This window comes from Ornithodoros turicata, chromosome 4, assembly GCF_037126465.1.
Source record: "Ornithodoros turicata isolate Travis chromosome 4, ASM3712646v1, whole genome shotgun sequence".
NCBI classification, from domain to species: Eukaryota; Metazoa; Arthropoda; class Arachnida; order Ixodida; family Argasidae; genus Ornithodoros; species Ornithodoros turicata.
The window spans coordinates 74933471-74955088 of record NC_088204.1 but is presented as its reverse complement, the minus strand read 5'-3'; the positions used below and the strand labels follow the sequence as shown (position 1 = coordinate 74955088).

Below are 21618 nucleotides of genomic sequence, written 5' to 3'. Positions count from 1 at the left end.
ATCTCAACTCCTTATATTTATTAGTTCAGGCAGGCTGAAACGCAAGTAATTCAACTTCCCGAGGAAAATGCAAGATTTCTGTCGCGCCACGTGTGACGTGACTTGTCTCGGGGGACCGAACACTAATCAAAAGAACACTCACTCAGTGTGGTCCACACAGAATCAACGCATTCGATAAAACACCTTAAAAAGAACGTCTTCGTAAGATTCTACGGTTTTACAACATGTTTTTTTTTTTCCTTTCTTCTCTCTTCATCCAGTAAGTGAATCTAAGGTACAACAACAGGTTAAGATTAAAACGTCTGCTAGGACAGGTGCTAATACTCAACGAGTGCACAGACTTTTGTGCGTTCAATATATAGTATCTGGCATGGAGAAATCCGCTACTTTATTAAAATACCAGCTTTTTATAATATAACTTGTTCTCTGTATGAAGGCACTTTTCGTTGCAACGTTTTACATGGCATGCGATGGTTGCCGCTTGTTTTTTTTTTTTCTGTCTTCGTCTGGCAACTACAGCTTCTTGCTGTCGCACGCTCTTTTTATTGTATTTCTTTTTGGCACCTCTTTTCTTTTTTTCAGCTACCAGAAGAGAACATTTGTCCCGTTATGGCTATGTGTACCTGTGACGTGCGTCTAGCTGGGTAAGGGGATTGGGGTAGGTGAGCTTCGATAAGCGGGTATGTCGAGACCCACTTTGTAACGCGTGGAGATTACTTCCAGCGAGCTTGAACGCTTCTGGCAGCTCGACCCGATTGCACTTCTGTGCTGGATGCCATCACAGAAGACCCATGACGGGCAAACGTGGGTGGGTGGGGGGAAACACTTCGTACCGTGATTACATTTCGACACGCAAAAGAGAACAAATGGGTTCGGCTGGGAACGGAACTTGGTTGCGTTACGTATGGAACGAGGACAGCTCAGAGCCAAGCTTTGGTTATCGAGAGATGCGGAACACAATAACATTCTCACACTTGCTAAAGAGGAGGAAGCGCGCCAATAATTGCGCACCGTTACATCTCACCTAATGCCTGTTACACATAAATACCCTAACTGTAATGGTAATAACCGTAGCAGTGCAGGCTTCCAACTTCTGGTTGACAAGCGCACTGAAGCACACAAGGCTACACAAGTGGGTTTTGGAATAACTGCTACAGTACAGCAACACCTGTACACATGTCCTAAAACGATAGGTCCCACAAGAGCTAATCTATGGTCACTCACTTAAAACTTCTGCACAGCAATGCGGTCTCAGAAACAAACAGTATATGGCAAAGAAACCACAGCATCCCAACTTTTCGTGCTGTCCTTGAGGGAGTCTCACAACGATCCGCTTCGGGGGGAACACCTCTGACCTCCTTGCATATGGCATACACATCGAAACAAAAAAAAAAACTCGTGCAATGCTGCAAAGTACCTTTCAACAGTTCGCTTTGGCAACATATGCTGCTGTAACTTCAGCAGCTTTTTTATCGTCCTCCCGGTTGCTTCATCCCAACCAAAACACAAAAGCACCATTTTTTTTTTTTTTCATCACAGCAGGGACCCATCCTGGAGTACACAGCCACGAAAACAAATGATCACACCGTGTCCGCATTGTACAGCAATGAAAGAATGGCACCCCTTCCCCAAAAAGTCCAACAACGGCACATCCGAGCAAACCCTCGCTGTGCCCAATCTTTGGAGGAACTCCCGTAACGTCCCATAACATCCTGCAACGTCCCGTAACATCCCGTATCGTCTGTCAACCGAGGAAACGAAGTACGGCACTGGACACACGTTTCCCCGTCGAGTCCCGAGCAAAACTGAAGTCCCATCACGGTCCTGGAAAGTAGTACGGCGGAGGCTTGTGGTAGTCCGATCCTCCGTGGCCCCAGTCGTTAACGGGTGGGGCCGTGGGGCCGTGCGTGGGCTTGTAGGGCGGGAGGTCCGGGTCCCTGGTGTAGTTGTAGTGCGGCGCCGGGACGTACGCCACCGACGGAGAAGTTACGCCGGTTATGGATCGTTGGGGGTGGTGGTGATCACGGTATTCGGGACTGTAGTCGTGCAGGTATCCGTTGCGGTTGTCGTAGACTCCGCGGCCTCCTCCTCCACGACGTGCCTTGCGGTTAACTCTGCGGAGGGGGAAAAGTACAGGGGTGGGAGGGAAGGGGGCAAGTTTTTTTTGTTCTTGTTATTACGGCTGGTTGGTTTTTCATCGTGAAATGTTTACGATGATGGTCACGATAGCGCTCGAGAACAGATAGCAACGATTTGTTACACATTCTGTAATCATGGTGCGGTTACAATGGCAGCAAGTCTGGTGCGACCCAATTCAAGCAGGACGTCTCACACTAGGGCTAGTCTTTATGTATGACATTACAAGCATCTACCGACATTACGAGTAGTCCTCGGAGTGGTAGCAATCAGACTGAAGGCTGTGCAAACTCAAGTGCAAAATTAAGCAAACCTAACTCTACACGTGGCAATATGTTTGCAACAGTGTGTATAACTGAAGTAATGGCAAATTCCACTGGTTAATCTGGAGCAAGCACCTGAATCTGCTACAAGTTCAAGAAAATCCAGCACCCAATCCGAGGGACCCAATCCGAATCCACCAGCGAAAAAAAAGAACCACCTTCCAGCTAAGAGCTTGGTGGAAGTCATTGCACACATCTGGCAAAGTTAGAGAGTCAGCCCAATGCTGCTTCGCCTTGCAAGATACTTTACGAGACAACAGTACTTTGATGGGGCACCGGTCAAATCCAAGCTTTCTGGGCAGAGAAAGAACAAGCTCTCCCTGATGAGGCGAGTTGATCTGAAACAACCAGCGAAACACGTGGATCCGCTCAGCGTCGACTGCATTGTTCGCCGGGGGGGAAGAAAAAAAAACTCGCTCCAGCTCGACCAGTGCAGTTCACCGTAAGACTGAACTACTTGATGATGTCCCATTATGGAAGAAGTTTGGTTCGAGCTCTTCTAGGCCCACTACTCCAAACAGGTACTCAAGCAAATTTGCAATTTTGTTTGGCAGATGTGTACATCGCAAAGAAGAAGGGCCACAGAATGCAACATTTCTGCACAAGCACAGGCATGCCGTGAACGAAACACAGGACGATAAACAAGGCACGGAACATAAGAGTGGAAAGACTATGATACTGACAGCTGGATTAAGCATCATGCTGGAGGCGCATTATCTTCTCTTTGTGGAGCCTGAAACAAGGCAGGGGGAGAGGGGGGGGAGGAGATCAAAATGAGAAAAAAGTGGGAAGGGATCAACTTCGGCCAGTTCTTTCAGCAACACCTTTTTCTGCAACCTCGCGAGCATTTAATGTTTACGAGCCAGTGCGTTATTCCGAGACACTCTAGAGAGCTACAAAGGCTGAGAGACGGGCAATTTTACGACGACCTCAGCGGTAGAAACAGTAGTCGGTGCTGGCACCAAAAAAGCTGTGCCTGAAGTTTGGCTACCACAAATGCGGTTCGGGCCAAAAGTGGATGAGTGCATGCTGCTAATGAAAAAGCGGGAAATAGGAAAAGGGGGTAAGGAGGACAGGGAAAGAGGGTGTCCAAACGTGCACATGCATATATGTGGCACATTCAACTTACTGAGCAAGGGGGATAGTGTCTCTCTCTGAGTATGCCGTGTCTGAGATGTAGTCCCTACGGACGGGAAAAGAGAAATTGTGGAACTGGTTATTCAAAGGGTGATAGATGTCATAGAGCAAGGCCAGGGGTGTTTGATGTAACAGACAATTATAAGCAGCACACTGGTCAAACAGTAACAGCATGCCGTTTCCTCGAATACTTGTACAGTACATTATGCCCCCAATGCAGTGGTGGATCAGGTGAGGGAAAGGGAGGGGGGGCGATCGCCCCTCCCCTGAGACGTACAAACCCGAATCTGCGAGCCCTGGGCAGGGATTAGAGATCCGGGAATCCGAATCCCAGTGCCCAAAACAGCGAATCGAACCTTTCGAATCCATGAACCGTGTTTGTTCGTTTCTTTTTTAAATTGGCGCCTCCAGGGGTCTGCTGAAAAGCCTGATTGGTGGGCGCGCCAGAATCGCAGCATAAAGCTATGCCGGACGTTGCCTGCCACCGCTCTTGCATTACAAGTTCAAAAGTAACATGGTTTTGCATTTGATTGTTTCTTAGTTTTGTGGAAAGAATTGAGACTCGAGAGTTTACGTATTCCCTGTAGTCGATGAACAACGCGTTAAATAAATTACGTTTAAGAAGAAGAACATGGTACGTTTTCTCCTGATAAAGGTGAACTATTATTTAATTTGTTTCTCATTAAACAAATATATAAAAATCTGCTTCAAAACGCTTTTCAGTAGAAGTGCTTTTTTTTTCCTGGCTTTTTCAACACTTTCTTTTCTTTTTTGTAAAAAGGGGTTAGAAAGATTTGAGATTTGTAAGATTCACGGATTCGGATTCGGATTCGGATTCGTGAAAATTCTAGATTCGCACCACCTCTAGTTTATACATTGGGTTTCCCTCTCTCCTCCCCACCATGCGCTTCGACAACTCCCCCTTTAAAGCAAGAGCCTGGATCCGCCCGTCTCACCCTCTACTTCCTTCGAAATTTGACGGGTTCTAACAAGGGACAGCCCTCTTCGTGGGGCTTTTCAGCAGCGACCAAACGTCCAAAAGACCCGTTTCTGCCACAAACTAAACGATTAAAGAACGGGGTTTGATGCTCCTTTCGCAGGCTTCCCGCTGCTGTGCCTAACACAGTGCGCACTCTACCCACGTGAGCTGAAATTTTTATTGTTGGTGTTTTATTTACGGTTCATGCAACACTGAGCGCTCCGCAGTGCCACTCCTTTTATTAAGCATCTAATGCTTCGTCCTGGAAAGAAAGCAGTCACATCAGTCAACTTATTGACCTCGCAAGTCTTGCACGTTACATGCCGTTAGTATAACAGAAGGCGTGAAAAGGGGTGCGTCGAAGTTATTCGCAAAAACTGCTCTGTTGGCGCCCCTGTGTTCAGGGGGCGCCGCGGTCTCTACGGGTGGGCAGAGGGGCAAGAAAAGAAGACGAACAAATTTTGACACCCTGTACAGGTTGCGGTAAATTTTAGCAACATGCCCATAGCAGCACCTCTCAACTGGGCACATGGTGTTGTGTATTCCTCATGGAACCTGTGTCTGTTACAGAATCTCACTGAAAAAAAGTGACCTTCTACAACATTACGGGCACAAATTTGGTAACGCAACAGACACCTTTTATTGCTGTCAGACAAGCACCCTCCGTCGCTCTGAATGCGCCGTGCTCACGTGCGCAGCCTCACATTTTTACAGGCCTTCCACCGTTGAGTTTTTGCAAACAGGGCAGCGAGGCAAATGTCACGGTGGGTGGACGTCGTAGTTCCTCTGACCCACTTCGTGCTCATAGTTCCTGCGGTTCTCTTCCATGGCCTTATGCTCTTCTTCGCGGTTCTCATGCACGGGACTACCTGCCTCAATAACGACTACGCTTTCAACGGCAGAACTGCAAAATAAAGTTACAATGCACGCTTCCAGTACTTATCCCAGTGCCGCTATGTAATAGAGCCTTGCACTGGCCCCGGGCCGACAAACGTGTTTCCGAGAGTCAGGCTCGGACCGGTTAACGCAGCTAATTCCACACTATGTAGGACTATTAATTCGTCGGACTATTCACGTGCTTGCGTCATTCCTGCGCATATATTTGCAAAAACACGGAAAGGACACTGCATTACGCGTACGATTCAACACTCCAGAAGATTCTCAAAGCCACTTCACATTGCTCCTGACTCCTCACGTATTTCACAGTAAGGTTCGGAAAGCTTGGCGAGAGGGGTAGAGATTGGGAGAAGGAGTTTGTCGACAACATCCTCCTCTACCTCCGCGAAAACTTGACAGTGTAACGACAACGCGCTTGCCCGCGCGTGCGTTCTAGATTTTATTTTGTCCCGTGCTGTTGCGGTGTTGAACCGCCAGCACTTGTATGTCTGTGGCCTTGTCTTCTGTTCTTATAAATTTACTGATAAATTTGTTTGGTAAGCGCTAGAAAAGCGTACGTCACGGCTGGAAATGCTAGGCCAGGCTGTACTAGCCGAGTTGCCGGGCCGGGCATCTACTCAGTGGGCCACCGGGCCGGGCCGCATAACAACATGAGGGTGCTGGCCCGGGGCGGGGCATTTTTGGATGCGCCCAGGCCAGGGGTGGGGCCTGGAAAAGTTGGCCCGTGCGGGGCTCTACGATGTAGTACTAGATCTCCTATGTTTGACAGGGCGCTTCGTATCACAAGTACAGTGAAAGAAAAGCGCACGGATTGGTCACCGGCGTTTAATATGAACGGGATCTGCCATGACCGAGCCAGGAGCAATGCTTTTTCGGAACAGCAGAGCAGCAGACGGCAGTGGAGTGGCAGACAACATTTCTCCGGACCAATCAGCGAGCGTGGCCCCCTGTAGCGTCAGCATGAGGTCCCCGGCGGATCACAAGATGGTACTGCTCTCCACTGCCGTTGCGCACGGTCTGTTTCTGCAGCGTACTTTAAGTTCAATTTCCGCGATCATTATGACTCTGTGGGGTGCATTCATTCTTATGGTGCACCTCACAGGCCTGCTTAGCAGTTTTTATACACAGAGAAACAAGGTGTTAAAAATGACTTCTGTGCTACTTTAATACGCTCTGCAAGTAACCGAGCGTTCTGCACACATCTCCTCTCCCGGTTACTCCACTCGGGAAGCCCCATTATTGGCTACGGCGGCGCCCTCCCTCTTCCCTCTCACTGCCTTCTCTCGTGCGCAGAGACGCACTTGCACAGCGTATTATGGCAAGGTGCAGATTAACTGTTCGTCTGCACTTCCATGCTAGTGTTGTGGCCTAGGAATCGCTGGAGCAACGCATCCGTTAGGTACGTAGGTTAGCTATGCGATGTTACGCGTTGCCAACCTAACCCAACCTAACCTAACCTAACACACATACGTGTGACCTATGCGACACACCGTGCCAAGCGAACCCGAATTCAGAGGAAGCACGGCCACTTGGACGAAGATTTCTTTATGACGGAAGGAACTTTTTGCGATTGCCAGGCCAGCTTCCCCACCATTTGCCCCATTCTAAGCCCCCCCCTCCCCCCCCCTGCAAGCCCGACCCTCTAACAGTGCAGACCCGTTCGATCACTGTACACCTGACAACATTTTCCATGTGTAGGTCTGGGCCCGTTTGCACGACCGCTGAGGAAATTCCACGGTGCCGCCTTCAAGAGCTTCGGCGGTGCTTTACGCACGAGGAGCGTTCATGAGTGTAGCGCTTGCTCGAAGTACTAACGGAGCAACTGAGGGCACCACTGAGGGATCTCCTACACACTCTTGCAAGCGGGGCCTAGAGTTTTTTTCGCCACAAATTCTATTACTGCACAAAATGCCGCGCTCTGTCAACACCACCTAGATAGAGAAATCCTGCGCTTTGCCTCCTCTCCCTCTTTCAATTAAGAGTCAGAATTCGGCTGCTACTGCGGTTCACTGTTCCGCGAATTCAAGAACCCGCAAATGATTGCAGCTCACCTGGAACCTGCAGGTCTAAATATTTAGACAAAAAGTGCAAGATGTGTTCGGGAAAATCGGTTCTGGGAACGATTGAGGCCATTTTGCGCGTCATTTCCGAGTTTCCCCGTTTAGGACGCGGGGACGTTCGATCGCCGCTCGCAGACGACGATGGTTCTTCTCCGTGGCCGCGACCGCTGAAAGCACGTTCGCGATTGGCTACGGCCGTTTAAAACACGGTCCTGATTGGCTGACTCTTAATTGTTACGTCACGCCGACGAGCGCGCAGGCTTTCCGTATCTATGTGGCATTGGCAACGGCAGGAAGGTGGCCAAGTTAACGTTTTGGCAGTTGATGCAACATCCCACGGCGTAGAGCAGGAAGGCGATACTCACGATTCTGACGGCGGAATAAGGAACGGATCGAGCCGACGGAACAGCGGCACTAGCAGGAGGGCAATTATCATTGCCGGAATGCCGGAGATGAGACACCAGCCAATGCTCACCCAGTAGCCATTCTGCGAATGCAGAAAAGGACATGCACCTTTATTTTTATTTATTTATTTATTTATGGTAGTACCTCAAGGCGCCCCATTGGGGCATTACATGAGGGGGTAAAGGAAGATAAAAGTTAACATAAGTAGAATATAAATAACATTGATAATAAACAATTATTAAACAATAATAAAAAGAAAAATAAACAAAAATAAAAAATAAATTAAGAACAATTAATAAACAATATCGATAGAAGATTGATTGATTGGTATTGGTTTATTGATTGATTTATAAGATCGAAACAGGAAAGAAGGAAAGGGAAAAAGACTCACGAAAGGTAGCATGACCCCCTTGCAGATGGAGTTGACAGACGCGTCATATGCCGTACTAAGCGGACCACAGCGTCCCATCACCTCGATGACCTGTTGTTGAGACATTTGCTTTAAAGGGCAGCTTGGCAAAAGAGACAGGACTTGCAGCACTGCTATCAGATTTAATTTCGCTTCATTAATAGCACACGTTACACTGGCCAGGAAGCATGGAAGAAGTAAACCAGCAAACGTCTCACCAGTGCCTTACAGTGTGCTGCGTGTAGATTTTTTTTAAGGAAACAGCTAGAAAAGCAGATAATACCAAATAGTATGACACTGCCTTATTTGTAACTTGTAGCCTCATCTGGGGCCCACCTCTGAGGCGACCAATCGACATGTACCGACATCTTCCGCGAATTTGACACCCTGCAAATTGTTTTTCGACCCAAACTTATCCACCTCCCCCCCACAAAAATAACGCAAATATAGATTACACACAAAATCAATTGCTTTTACAGTATCGCACAAATTGCATCATGTTGTGCCGCTCATTATTTATTGAACCAAAAGCCTCAGGGCGGCAGCTACCGATATTTCAAACTGTAGTGGTTACAAGAACACAGAACACAAAATTTATTACGTACTGCAGTGTTACTACAGCATTACAGAATTTATTAAACAGTACAAGCTTTTGTGCAGAAAGCTGCACTTCTTCAGGTACAAAATTGTTTGTGTCGACATTCTACATGCAGGGATATTCTCAGAATTTTGACCTTGGGGTGAGGGAGTGTGTGTGCATGTGTGTGTGGGAGGGGGCACCCATGTCTGCTGCATTTGTGGCATTTTTGGCCTTTGTGGATGTTATTTTTGGGAATACAACTGGAAATATGTGTCTTCTAGGAACAGCAGAAAGTCAAGCGGTCTGTACAAAGTGAAACGAGCCAGAGGGGACGTGTGGTGATGTGGTGATGGTGGTGGGGTGACGTGGGGATTCGTGCGGTCTGCCTGCCTATATTGGCGGGCACGTTGCTCGGGGAGGGGATGAAAGGGGTCCTGTTGGTCGAAAAACAGAAATAAATGCATAAAAAAAAAAAAACGGAACTAAGCGATCTATTATCATTTTTAGTGGCTACCTATAATTCTGTAGCACGTTAAAACCTCGAACCGGTTCCGAACCGGTTTACAGCCTCTGAACCGGTCAAGCGAACCGATACACGCAAACTCCGGAGCTGAACCGGAACCGTTGAGGCCGAGCACGAAACAAACAAAAATACGTTTCGGTTCGGTTCCACGCTCTGGTTTCCACTTCGTACGTTATCTAAATATTTCAACATAGTGACTGACTCAAAAGGTAAATGTCTCATCTCCAGCATTGTCCCTTGGCTCACCTCATGTTTCACGTGATTAACATATTCGTTAACCAGTCCCTTCAGGTCGTCCACCAGTTCCATCGCCAGAGAGCGTATGAAAGACTTTCCCTTTGTTTTGATGACCTCTTCTGCCATCTTGACTCTGTTGTAGGTGTCGCTGATAACATTCTGCAGTCGGAAGAAAATGGCACACATTAGACATAATATAAACTTTAGCAAAGTGGGATTAAAGGAGCGGCAGAAGCTCCTCCGTAAATTTTTCACTCTTGGCTACGCCTGGCTGCGGAACGACATGGCAGGTTAAAAGGCCCTGATTATATTTTTAATCAAAAACGGGGGAAAATATTGGGTTATATTTTGCTTCAATAATTCGGGTGTAATCGGGTTGAACTGAACCTGGTTCAACCCGATTCTGGTTGAATTGCGAGATCTAAGTCTTGACTGGACAATGAAAATTTGAATTTTGAACGTGCAGAAGCGGACGTACGACTACCGTAGCAAACGACAGCAACAGCTCCTATGAGAACGTGTAGAATGATGATGATAATCAACTTCAGAAATAAGCATCTCTCGTGGAACATCCACCGTTTGTAGAAAAATATTAAGGAAAGCTGAAGTACAAAGTATTGCTGAAATTGGGGAAGCGATAACCGGGCCGATGAGCAGCGCCACCGCTAGCCTCCAAATGCGGTGCTGGGAAGGGGTGCCTATGACATGGTCGTTATAATCCAGTAGGTCGTGTTCCAGATATAGAAAAGAGTTTTCACTGTGCCTAATTAATTAATTAACGAGGTACACATGACATACACCTCATTCGAAACACATCGGTTGGGTATTTCTCAAGGCTCTCTACAACTTTCCAATCGTAATCCTCTGTCCTCTTCTGTTTTGTTGTCCTTGTTTTGCACTCTTACACCATGGATTTAAAGATTAGATAATTAGTCTTATCTAATTAATTAATTAATTGGGCACAAAAAATGCTGGTCGTGCTTTTGATAGAGATCAGTCATGAAACGAACAATTTCTTGAATTCAAACAAACAGAATACAGACACATGTTTCTCGTTGCTGTTTAAGAGAACCAATTTTTTCTTCCCCCGCACTTATGAGCCTCGTCTTTTTTGTTCGTTTATTAAATGTCACCGATTCTACTTTTCTGCCTCTCAGCTTGTCATATTGGCGAACTGTTACTTGAGGCAACTTTTGCGGCAGCTCTAAACTGCACTGATTGGAACTTGCACTGATTGGCACTTGCATTGGCGCTGCGTCATGGCATTTGCTTGCCATTGTCCCTGACTTCAGCTGTGCTTTGACCAGTGGCGTAGCCACGAAGGGGATGGGGGGGGGGGGGGGGGGGATGGGGGGGCTCGAGCCCCCCTTACCTGCCACGGACCTACCCACACAAATCATGCAAATCCGAGGAGAACATAATAAATGGGGGAGACCAGCATGACGATCGCGAAAGTTCTTACACTTCATAGCATCTATCTAGGAAGCACTCTTGAATGGTTTTCAAAGTATGAGCTTTTCGAAATACTTCCAATCTCGTGACACCATCTCATTGGTCATGACAGCCTATACATGTAATCGTATTGTGAATGTCCAAATCAACTATTTTCGTTCCTTTTTTTTCATCCTCAGTTTGCAGTGTGCACAAGTATGTGTGTGTTGTCGCACACAGGATCAGTGGGAGGGGGGGTTGTATTGAGCCCCCCCCCCCCCCCCCCCCTACATTGGAGGTCTGGCTACACCACTGGCTTTGACCGCGACCTTGGAAATCCCCCCCCCCCCGACTTTTCCAGTCGTTATCAAAATTCAGTGAAAGGTCCAGGTTCTCCAGACAGTGGACACCCTGAAAAGGCGGAGTGGGAAGACACGTTTACTTACGACAATCCCGGTTCCGTTGACCACGATCATTTTGTCGAGGTCGTGCAGCTGTTTGCTCAGTGTTGCCTAAGTATGGGAAGAAGATGTTGACAAAGAATGAGACACGCTGCTTTTCTTTTCTTTTTCTCGCATGTCGCAAATACAGGGTTGTTACAATAATGCCCCCGTCACGCGGCATTTTCAATGCGGATCGAAAGTGTCCGTGTGACAGGTGTATAATAACCCCTGCCACAGGGGCAGTTTTCAATGGTAATTAAATTCAATGGTCATTGAACACGCGCGTGGCGCCACCATGCGTGTAACGTGCCAACTTCGTAAAAAGCATTGGATCCAAGGCTTCCTGAAAGGTTGACACGTTACACCCTAGATGGCGCTACTTGCGTGTTCAATGACGATTGGTTTCAATGATCATTGAAGAGTGCACGTGTGGCAGGGATATAAGAGCATGTCCGAAATCCACAAACTTCCTCTCAGCTTTTCGAGGCCCGACGTAACAAAAGCATCTTAACCATGTTTGTGTACATATACATACCACTTCTTGCGTTAGCTTTGGCACCAAGTTTCGCTGGTAGTCTTCAAGCCTCTGTGCAGACTGTGTCAGCTCATTCGCGGTCTGACAGGGAAAAGAATGGATAGGAGGAAGGGTTGAGGCACCTCAATTCCAACCACACTGACAAGCAATTCAACCTACTTGAGGTTCCCGTTGCTGCACTGCAGAGGCAGCACTGTGTAGCTGTTTAGCAAACTTGCCCAGGTCGGTAAGGGTAGGACTCCCTGAAACCTACAGACGGGCAAACGAGTGTGTTTAGAGGTAATTTGAGGTGCGCACACACTGAAATTTTTTTGAATACAAATATCAGCAAAATTGCCTTTCGAATGTCGAATCGAATATCCCATCATAGGATAAAGGCGTGTAATAGTATTAACTTGCAACAATTAAGCCCAAGAAGCAAGCTTCGTCGTAGTTGTTTGGTACTGATCCTTAGAAAAATGCCCCAGGATATGCACTTGAAAGAAGCTAATAAGGAATATGAATTAATGTACTGGCTATGCACACTGATACATCTTCACCTGAACATGTACAGTCAAATTATTTTCACAACGGAAGAATGACTCGCTTTCATGAAACAACCTCGAAGATCCTTCATGAATTTTGCAATTTTGACAATGAACTCGTGCACTGCCATTGAAAGTGAACCAGACAACAGACTGAAAGTAAAGAGCGATGGCATGTTCAGAATGTATGATGGCTTAGCTCACAGGTTGTCACAAAGGAAAACGAAGGTAGCAAGTGCTCTGTTCTTAGTTCTTACACTGTCCTGATGGTAATGCATAGTTTGAAACAGCCTCCTTAATTGGCACGGTAAAACCGCTATCATCGACGGTGCCGCATGGCTGTGTCTATCGTTTCCGCGACGTTTCGTGTTAAGCACTTCTTTCATTTTATCTGAAGGCATATACTACATCTTGAAGAAAACTGGCCCGTATCCCACTTACTTCCTAAGTTTCCTACAGAATTTCATCATCTCCCTTCGGCTTCCAACCAACGCAACGACAGCCTGCCATAAAAACCATATGCTTGCTCCCTTGCTGACTTCCCTATCCCAGCCGCCATTCATGTGGTGCAATTTCCTTGCTCCTCGCGCTTCCTTGCCAGCCAGCGTCCCTGTCCCTGTGAATTGTGATGTGCTGCCATCATGGATTACGCGAACCGCGTCATGGCTTGCTTTCGTTCCCTGCTTTTGTTGAGATCCACTTCGAAGTCTACTTCTTGCCAAATGAATAGAGTGACACCGGCACCAGCGATGAATCTGCACGCGCACCGTTGCTTTCGGAAGTTTGTTACACGCACAGGGATCTGATGGACTCCGTAGCCATTCTTGAACGAACGGTGACGTGAGATATGTCATTTTCGGAAAGCGGTAAATGATGATGAGCAAGTTGTTCAGCAAACAAATATATTTTCCTTCACCATGTGTCCAGGTTTGCTTCATTCGAATTGCTGCTTGATTCAAATTTTTTTTGCGGTCCACTCAACTTCGAATTAATGAGGTTCTACTGTTGTTTAGTTTGTGCATGAACGTTTTGTTAGATGCAAGCGGCTGGCAGGTAAGTGGCAAAGCAATTTTTGTGGAATTCAAAGAGTGATTCACTCACTGATTACTACAAAGGTGATAGAAGTGATAAAAAAAAGCAGAAAGAGATACAGAAAATGACAAAAGATGCAACGACTGCGGCAAGCGGACAAAGCGAACCATAAGCAAAACACAATGTGGCCAGAGGATGTGCCGCAGAATCTTGGTGGCGAAAGTGGAAACTTTCAACGGCCGTCGAAAACTGCTCGTGTGGCAGCGGTACAGCTCTGCTGAGTTCAAAGGCGATTGGAAATATCGAAGGCCTCTCAGTCATTTGTCACTCTACGTTGACCATGTGATATGGGTATAGACCCTTTTCACTGCCCTCATTCCGTCCGCCATACTTTTGTGTTCGCACGTGCTCGCACCACAGTTAATGCTGGTAGCGTGCACGCGCCATGCACAAAAGTATGGCTGCCACAAGCAGGGGGAAAGGCTATGCCGTCTGCGACAGTGACGTCAGATGAAAAGAGTCTATAAGCAACACCACCTGGATAGAGAGGCCTGGTGACTCGTCGACGTGACGTAACAACTAATAGCCAATCAGGATCGTGTTTTCAATGGGAGCAGCCAATCACGAACGTGCTTTCAGCTGTCGTAGCCATGGAGACGAACGACAGTGGTCTGCGAGTGGTGACTGAACGTCGCCGCGTACTAAGTGGGAAAACTTGAACATTATGGCAATTGATGTTCTGAGGCTGGAACACAGATAGAAGGCACAAATATACATACATAGCCTCAGTGTTTAAGAAATTGATGATGAAAGAAGGAAGTCGCTGACAAGGTTAGCCAGCTGTAGGACTCCGACCCCCCGTATCTTATGGATTACCGGTCCAGGGCTCTACCAATAGACCAGTTCAGAAAATCCCATGATTCCCTCTCGTCGTGAGGCACTGTGGGAACTTGCTCACCGCGGGAAGCGAAGTGTTTCGAAATCTGGTCGCCATGTTAGTTTACCTTGGTGAGCTCCTCCGGCTACGTGTGTGAATTCGCCTTTACGTCTGCTGTACTCATTCACACAAGCACAGGTAAGCACATTTCGCTCTATCTCTGTTTTAAAACGAAAAAAACCGAAGTTATTGCTTAGTTAAGTGCCAAGGTAGCGGACGCTAATGTACATATTACGCCGTTCTCGATCTCGTAGCGACGTAACACCGGTGGCATTTGCTACGAAACCACGCTGCATTAGCTACGGTTGTTTATAATCTGTGAACATGGGATGGGAAAGTGCAAATGTGGTTCAATAATGACGGTGGTGTTCGTTGGAAAAAGAACAAACGCGCGGTTCGCTATGCTCGCTTGTCTTGAGAAGACCTCATCTGTTTCGAGTGAAATCAACTAAAAAGGGATTATAGTTGAACATCTGAAGGGAGATTTATTAATTGTACATACTGTTGTGACCCGTCACAGCGGGATGTAGACATTAGTTGATGTAGAGTTCGAGAACTCAAGGCAACTATTTTATGTACTTGTGTGTTGCGAATGATGTCACCGTCAGGCATTGCTCGTTGGAACTAACCAAGAAGCAAGTATCAACTTTGTGTGATACTGCACAATGCAATAATGTGCAATGCAATAATGTATTACAGTACCGCCTGCTTTACCGGAAGCACAAGTGCAACAAAGCTGTTGTGTATCAACTGCAAATGTTTGCACTTCCTGCGAGCCATTATTAAGCTCTGTTTGACTTTGCTTGTGTGTGTCTGCCTGTGTCGTGTGCTCCTTTTTTTTGCTTCATTTGAAAGGAGATATTTCCTCAGCATCTGGCTGATGCAACACTTTCAAAGTTCTGGCTCTTCTCTCAAAAATCTGTGTCTCATCATGAGCACTTTCAATGTTTACAACCGCACGTTGAAGTACTAAAACTGTTTTTTTCTTCCTTAGCAATGCCGTCAACGACTTCTCATGGATGCCATTGTTGTATCCCAAGCTGCAAGCACGTTCAGCTGCGCAACAGGGATGTGTCCTACCACTCTTTCCCGAAAGATCCTAGCCTCCGTGAGCAATGGGTTCAAGCCATCATTCAAAACACAGCTTTGCCAGAACTGTGGCAGCCTAAGCCCAGCCATAAGATATGTGGTGCACACTTCAATGTCTGCGGGAAGAAACAATACATGGACAAGGTGCCACGGCTCCTGAAGCCTGGCACATTCATTCAGACATGTGCGTACAAGAAATGTCGATTTGATGTATAACATGATTTCCTACAACATACACAAGTGCTGACATACTGGGTGCTTCATATGCATATGTATGCAGGTCCATCTCAAGTTGCCCAGTCTTCCCCTCTGGATGTGTCTGTGGAGGTTACTGTGGAAACCTCCTTCGAGGAAGTGTCCAGCATGAGTCTTGAAGAAGATGTATTGTCCTCTGAGTCTGAACACTTCCTAAGTCAGTCTGACTTTGTTGATGAGACAGAAGGTAGTTTTTTTCATTCTGGTGATGAATCTCCCCATTCATAATCTCAGGTTAAAATTGTTGTTTGTAATGATAACTCATGGCAACATTCTAGTAATAAAATTTACTTTTAGACACCTAAACTTGAGGAAAATAACTATCGAATAGGCATGTGTAGGCAGAAATGCAGGGGGGCTGGTACATTGCAAACGACAGAAAGGTACTGAGAGGGGGTGCACCATCATACATCACTTTGGCCCGGTTTCACCAACGCCGATTAAAACTTGAACCGAGATCAACGGTCCCTTAACTTGAATTTAACGCTTAACTGTGCTTCACAAAAGCGAGTTATTGTTACTGAAACATTCATCACGTCACCAACTAACGTTTGCAAAAAAGAATTGAGCGTTAACTTCAAGTTTTAGCAACGCTTGATCTCGGTTCAAAGTTAACCAGCGTTGGTGAAACCGAGCCTTTGTCAAGTACTAACAAGCCCCTGGTAGACTAATCCTTGAGCTCTGGAAGAACCCTGACCAACCGGACGTCTAACTCGACAGGCTATATTTCGGGCTAACAGAATTCATGGCTCATACAAAAAGAGGTCTAGAGCAGGGGTCTCATGTTGAAATTTGATTGTTGGCCACATTAACGTTGGACATTGCCGCAACTCACTTGCAAACTATCCATGTCAGCGTAACACTCTCCATGTGCGTCGTACATCCTTGTTCTTCTCTCATTGCATGACAATGTTTCAGTGCACTGAGCAGCATGTTGAACACCATCTTGTGCCACTGAGGAGCAAGAACTAACTCGAGTGTTTTTTTTTTCTTCTTTTTAGGATCTGAACAATGCAGTAAACTCGAACAGCTCTCAAGAGAGAATGAGGAACTTCGAAGTATTAACTTGTGTCTTCTTCAAGAGAAAGCAGACCTCCAGAAAAGCATTGCAGAACTCCACGGAACAAATGCAGCTAACAGGAAGGAACTGCAAGATTTGCGTCAGAAGCTTTCTGCTGCAGAGGAGCAGTTTTTGAAGGAGCAACAAGCACTCTCATCACAAGTTCTTGATCTTGAGAGAAAACTGGTTGAGAAAGAAGCTAATCAGGAGAGGTTGAACCCAACACCACTAAGCATTGCCAGAGATACTGAGAAATTGCAGTTCTACACTGGGTTTAAAACAGTTGAGCGTTTCAAGAGATTTTATGAATTTGTTCATTTGGGCTATGAGAACTATAGGAAGACGTGCAGTCAAGGATCAACGAAGAGTGGGAGACCACAAAGGTTTAATTTGGAAGAGCAGTTGATTCTTGTGTTAATCCGATTAAGAGTCGGTCTGCTTGAGAGAGACTTGGCTTACAGGTACAGCACAAGTCGTGCATACATTAGTGAAATGCTCTCCTTTTGGACCGAGTTTTTAAGCGAGTACCTCAGCAGAACGCCAATATGGCCATCTCGAGAAACTGTCAATGACTTCATGCCGCCTGTGTTCAAGGAATCCTATCCATCAACAAGAGTGATACTGGACTGCACTGAACTCTACATCGAAACTCCAAGTGACTTTCGTGTTCAAAGTGACACCTACTCTGTTTACAAGAGTCACAATACAGCAAAGGGGCTCATTGGAATAGCTCCCAATGGTTTTGTCACTTTTGTTAGCAATCTTGCACCTGGCAGAATTTCAGACAGGGCACTAGTCAAGCAAAGTGGTCTTTATGATTTACTCGAGGAGGGAGATTCAGTGATGGCTGACAGAGGCTTCATCATTGCGGAGGACCTGGCCACACTGAAGGTCGACCTCAACATTCCACCATTTTTAAATGGTGCTCCTCAGCTCTCAGTTGCAGATGAACTTAGAACAAGAAGCATTGCGAAGGCACGTATTCATGTCGAACGTGTTATTCGACAGGTGAAAACATTCCGGATTTTGAAGTATGTTTTTCACAACTCAATGGCAAAGCTGCTAAACCCAGTGTGGAAAACTTGTGCATTGTTGTGTAATTTTATTGACAATCCGCTTCTTAATAGAGGGTGTGAAGGTCAGGAATGAGAGTGCCTTGTCAAGCTAATAGAGTTCTTGTACAGTATTGGTTTAACGCGCGTGCCAGCAAGGACGTGAGTACTGTGATTAGTCGTTTTGTGTGTGTGTGTGTGTGTGTGTGTGTTATTTCCAGTCGCAGATAAAAAGGCTTGTGAATTACTGCATATTTTTCAGAGCATTAGTGCTCCAAGTACTGTTAGTATTCTGCACAACACTATTATGTGCCACCTTCACCAAAGCTGGTTAAGGTTGACGAAGCGTCCTTGAACTTGAAATTAGGTCTCAACTCTTTTTCTGTAATGGTAGCTAGCATTAATGGAACCCATCGTACATAACTAAGATTATTCAAAAAAGAAAATTGATGGCTACCTTCAAGTTAAGGGACACTTCATCGCGGGTCAGTCAGTGTTTGTGGAACCGGCCATGTGCAAAGCGGATGTCTAGCTGACCTGCTTTCCGTGTCAAGATGACAAAGGTACAGTTTCACCAATGGCAATTAACAGAGACTTGAACAGAGGTCAACAGTCACTAAACTTGAAATTAAATCATAACTGCGCTTCACTAAAGGAGTTGTTACTGAATCATTTGTCACATCAACTAACGCTTGCAAAAAAGAATTTATCTCTGTTCAAAGTTAACCAACATTGGTGAAACAGGACCTAAGTAGCAAGAATAAATACAGTTCACACAAACTCCTGTTTATTATGGAAACCATAATGTCGTTTCGATGTCTATACAGACGTCATCTTCAGCAAAAGAAAACGCTGCCTGCGAGTCCTAGGTAAGTGTGACAGTGGCCCCTTGTGGTTGTTGCAGGAATTATTTTCATGATGTATGTGCCATGACCCAAGGAATTTTCTCACCCCCTTCGGGTTCACGTGCCAGTGTAGTGGCATTGTCAAAGTTGAAAATCACTTTCAACTACGACAATGCCATTACACTGGCACGTGAACACAGATGGGAGCGAGAATATTTCTTCAGTCATGGCACATACATCATGAAAAGAGTTCCTGCAACAACCATAAGGGGCCACTGTCACACTTACCTAGGACTCGCAGGCAGCGTTTTCTTTTGCTGAAGATGACGTCCGTATAGACGTCGAAACGTCCCAAAACCTTTGTTACTCTTTGTTATGCAACTCTTCATGGAAATACACTTTCAAATGAAACGAATGATGATAGTCTCACATACATTTGACCTAAGCACACAATGATTTGTTGCTGTTCACTGTGGAGCTGTAGAATTTTAGCAGTGCTGGAAGCATTGTTGCTTTCCATTGGTGATCATTAAATTCAATTCTTTGCACAAAGGGGCTGCCGCTACCACTGTCTACCACAAGGTCGCACCACAGAAGTCCGGTCAAAGCCAGCTGACCTTGTATCTGGAAATAATATTTATGTGTTTGCTTCAATTTTCCGTCCTTTAGAAAGGGCGCCATATTGGAAGCAAGGGCATCTGCAGTTTGCATGTTGTTATCTTTAGCTTTTGCCAGCGTTTTAACCTCGAGGAGTCCATAGCCATTAATTTCTCTGTCATAAACGAGACCATCAGGGGAGGCACCTAGGTCTGGCACTCCAGGATTCACACAAAGTCCCACAGGAAAAATTTGGACATTTCTTTCTTTCTTGTATCTCAGTATGGCTGGTTTTTCGTTCTCTTGTCCAATCCTCATATATCTTGTGCTGTGGGACTGCTTGCAAAATATCCTGTCGATGAACTTCTGGTCTACTATTGCTTTCCTTCTGATGACGTCACCAAAGTTGGAAGCTGTCAACCTAGTAGACCTTTCTTTCATCCACAGTTTCACAGAGCCTTGGCCACGTGTGAGTCTCTCGAGCTCCTGTGCTTCCTTTAGGTTGATGCTGTGTACTGGCGTATGTGACTCAGCACACTCTTTCCACAGCTCTTGTATGGGCAGGCTGATGGGATTTTCTTCCGTGGGTTGTGAAATGGTGGTGTTGCATTGTACTTTTCTCACAGGCTGATAGTTGGCCTCTTGCAATATTCGGGCGTGCATCTGGGATTCCATACTGCTTGCAGCTATATTATTTGCGAGCATCTTCAGAGCATCTTCTGTAGGTGATACCTCAGCTTTCAACTTCGACCGTTTGGCTGGTGCTGCTGGTTTGCCCGGAACATGTTTCTTAAACACAAGCTGTGGAAACTCGTTGCACTGAAGGTTCCCTTTAGCATGGCTGCGACCCCATTTCTGCGGTTGCTCAGTGCACGAAACTTTGTCAGGAACATAAGAGCAGTTGGCACGAATCACGTCCAAAAGAAACCATGCCAAAGCTCCCACGTGTTTGCAGACGCCACCACTGCCAGATGGGCACTGACAATAGCCGCCTCCAATTTTGCCATTTCTATTAATACGAAGTGAAGCAACATATTCCTTTCGCAGTGTAAACGACGCTTCCACTGTAGCCTTCACTGTAGTGTCTGTGGCGTGATGCAGTAGCACATTTCGAACTTTGTCTGCCTTGAACATTGCATAGCCTTGTACGTAGTGTTTTGTCGCACCCACGGAGTTCTGATAGTCCAAGATGGACTTTTCACAAAACTCCTTTGGGAAGCTTTTAAGCTGTTTGGTCCAGGGACCCTTTGGGAGATCTTTCACATGATGACTCTGCCTGTAACATACAACATAAATCTGAAATGTGGTCAAACCGCTTCAGATATGCCAAGTACATGTAGCCTTAAAATTGGCAATGAACCTGAGCAGCTAAATTTCGAAACCTGCACTATTCGTATGGACTAATCAGCATGCTTGGGTAACACACCGCCAGACAAGGTACGACCGGAGGCTACATAACAATTATTAACGAAGCAGCGTATCAGTAAACGCATACTAGTTGACATGTTGTGTCGAGGGAACGTTTGTGTTATGTTGCTGCAACATTCAGACAGCGTCACAGCCATATTCCGTCAACGCAAATAAAATATGAGGGAACATTTGTGTTATGCCTCTGCAATATTGAGACTGCCTTACAGCCACAGTTTTCCAGCAAGAAATACAATATTAGATCACCATTTGTGTTACATTGCTGCAACAGTGAGACAGGATGACAGCCATATTTTTTTAGACACAAATTCAATATTGAGGCAACATTTGTGTTATGTTTCTGCAATGCAGAGACAACGTTATGCCCATACTTCTCCATCACAAATACAATGTGGAGGCAACATTTGCGTTGTAATTTTGCGACATTTAGACAGCATTACAGTGATATTTCTCTGAAGAGAAATACAACATTTCAGGCAACATATTCGTAATGTGTCCAGGCTTTGCGAGGGGGTCTCGTGCATTCCTCTTAGTTAATATCCCATGTAGCACAGGCCTGATTTAAAAACATGGTACTTGACAGGAAGGGATGTCAGGAATGTTGTTGGGTATACTTGACTCATTATAGATACATGGTATGCATCATCACCGTAACAAATGTTTTACGCCCCACTACACCTAATGGATGTACCCCAACAGTTTGT

The 21618-nt window shown here is 46.0% G+C and overlaps 2 protein-coding genes across 11 annotated transcripts in view; one reads left to right on the top strand and one right to left on the bottom strand.

Annotated features, from left to right (window-relative positions):
* Positions 1-3: 3 nt before the first annotated feature.
* The window catches only part of LOC135391877 (prominin-1-like), an 84641-nt gene continuing 63026 nt past the window's right edge, over positions 4-21618 (bottom strand). For 7 of the 10 annotated variants that reach the window (XM_064622395.1, XM_064622399.1, XM_064622397.1 and 4 more), the window contains exons 12-19: positions 12255-12344; positions 12096-12176; positions 11564-11629; positions 9696-9845; positions 8329-8418; positions 7898-8019; positions 3589-3642; positions 4-2114 (exon numbers count right to left, since the gene is read on the bottom strand). In XM_064622395.1, the coding sequence (XP_064478465.1) occupies positions 1817-2114; positions 3589-3642; positions 7898-8019; positions 8329-8418; positions 9696-9845; positions 11564-11629; positions 12096-12176; positions 12255-12344 (951 nt within the window). In that variant the 3' untranslated portion in view covers positions 4-1816. Of the gene's footprint in view, positions 2115-3142; positions 3193-3588; positions 3643-7897; positions 8020-8328; positions 8419-9695; positions 9846-11563; positions 11630-12095; positions 12177-12254; positions 12345-21618 lie in introns of all 10 variants that reach the window. The other 3 variants (XM_064622404.1, XM_064622405.1, XM_064622403.1) reach the window with 3 other exon arrangements.
* LOC135390508 (uncharacterized) lies at positions 15387-18128 on the top strand. The gene is made up of 4 exons (XM_064620203.1): positions 15387-15861; positions 15958-16119; positions 16934-18000; positions 18120-18128. Exons 1-4 carry the CDS (start codon positions 15585-15587, stop codon positions 18126-18128), a joined length of 1515 nt encoding a protein of 504 aa, XP_064476273.1. The 5' UTR covers positions 15387-15584.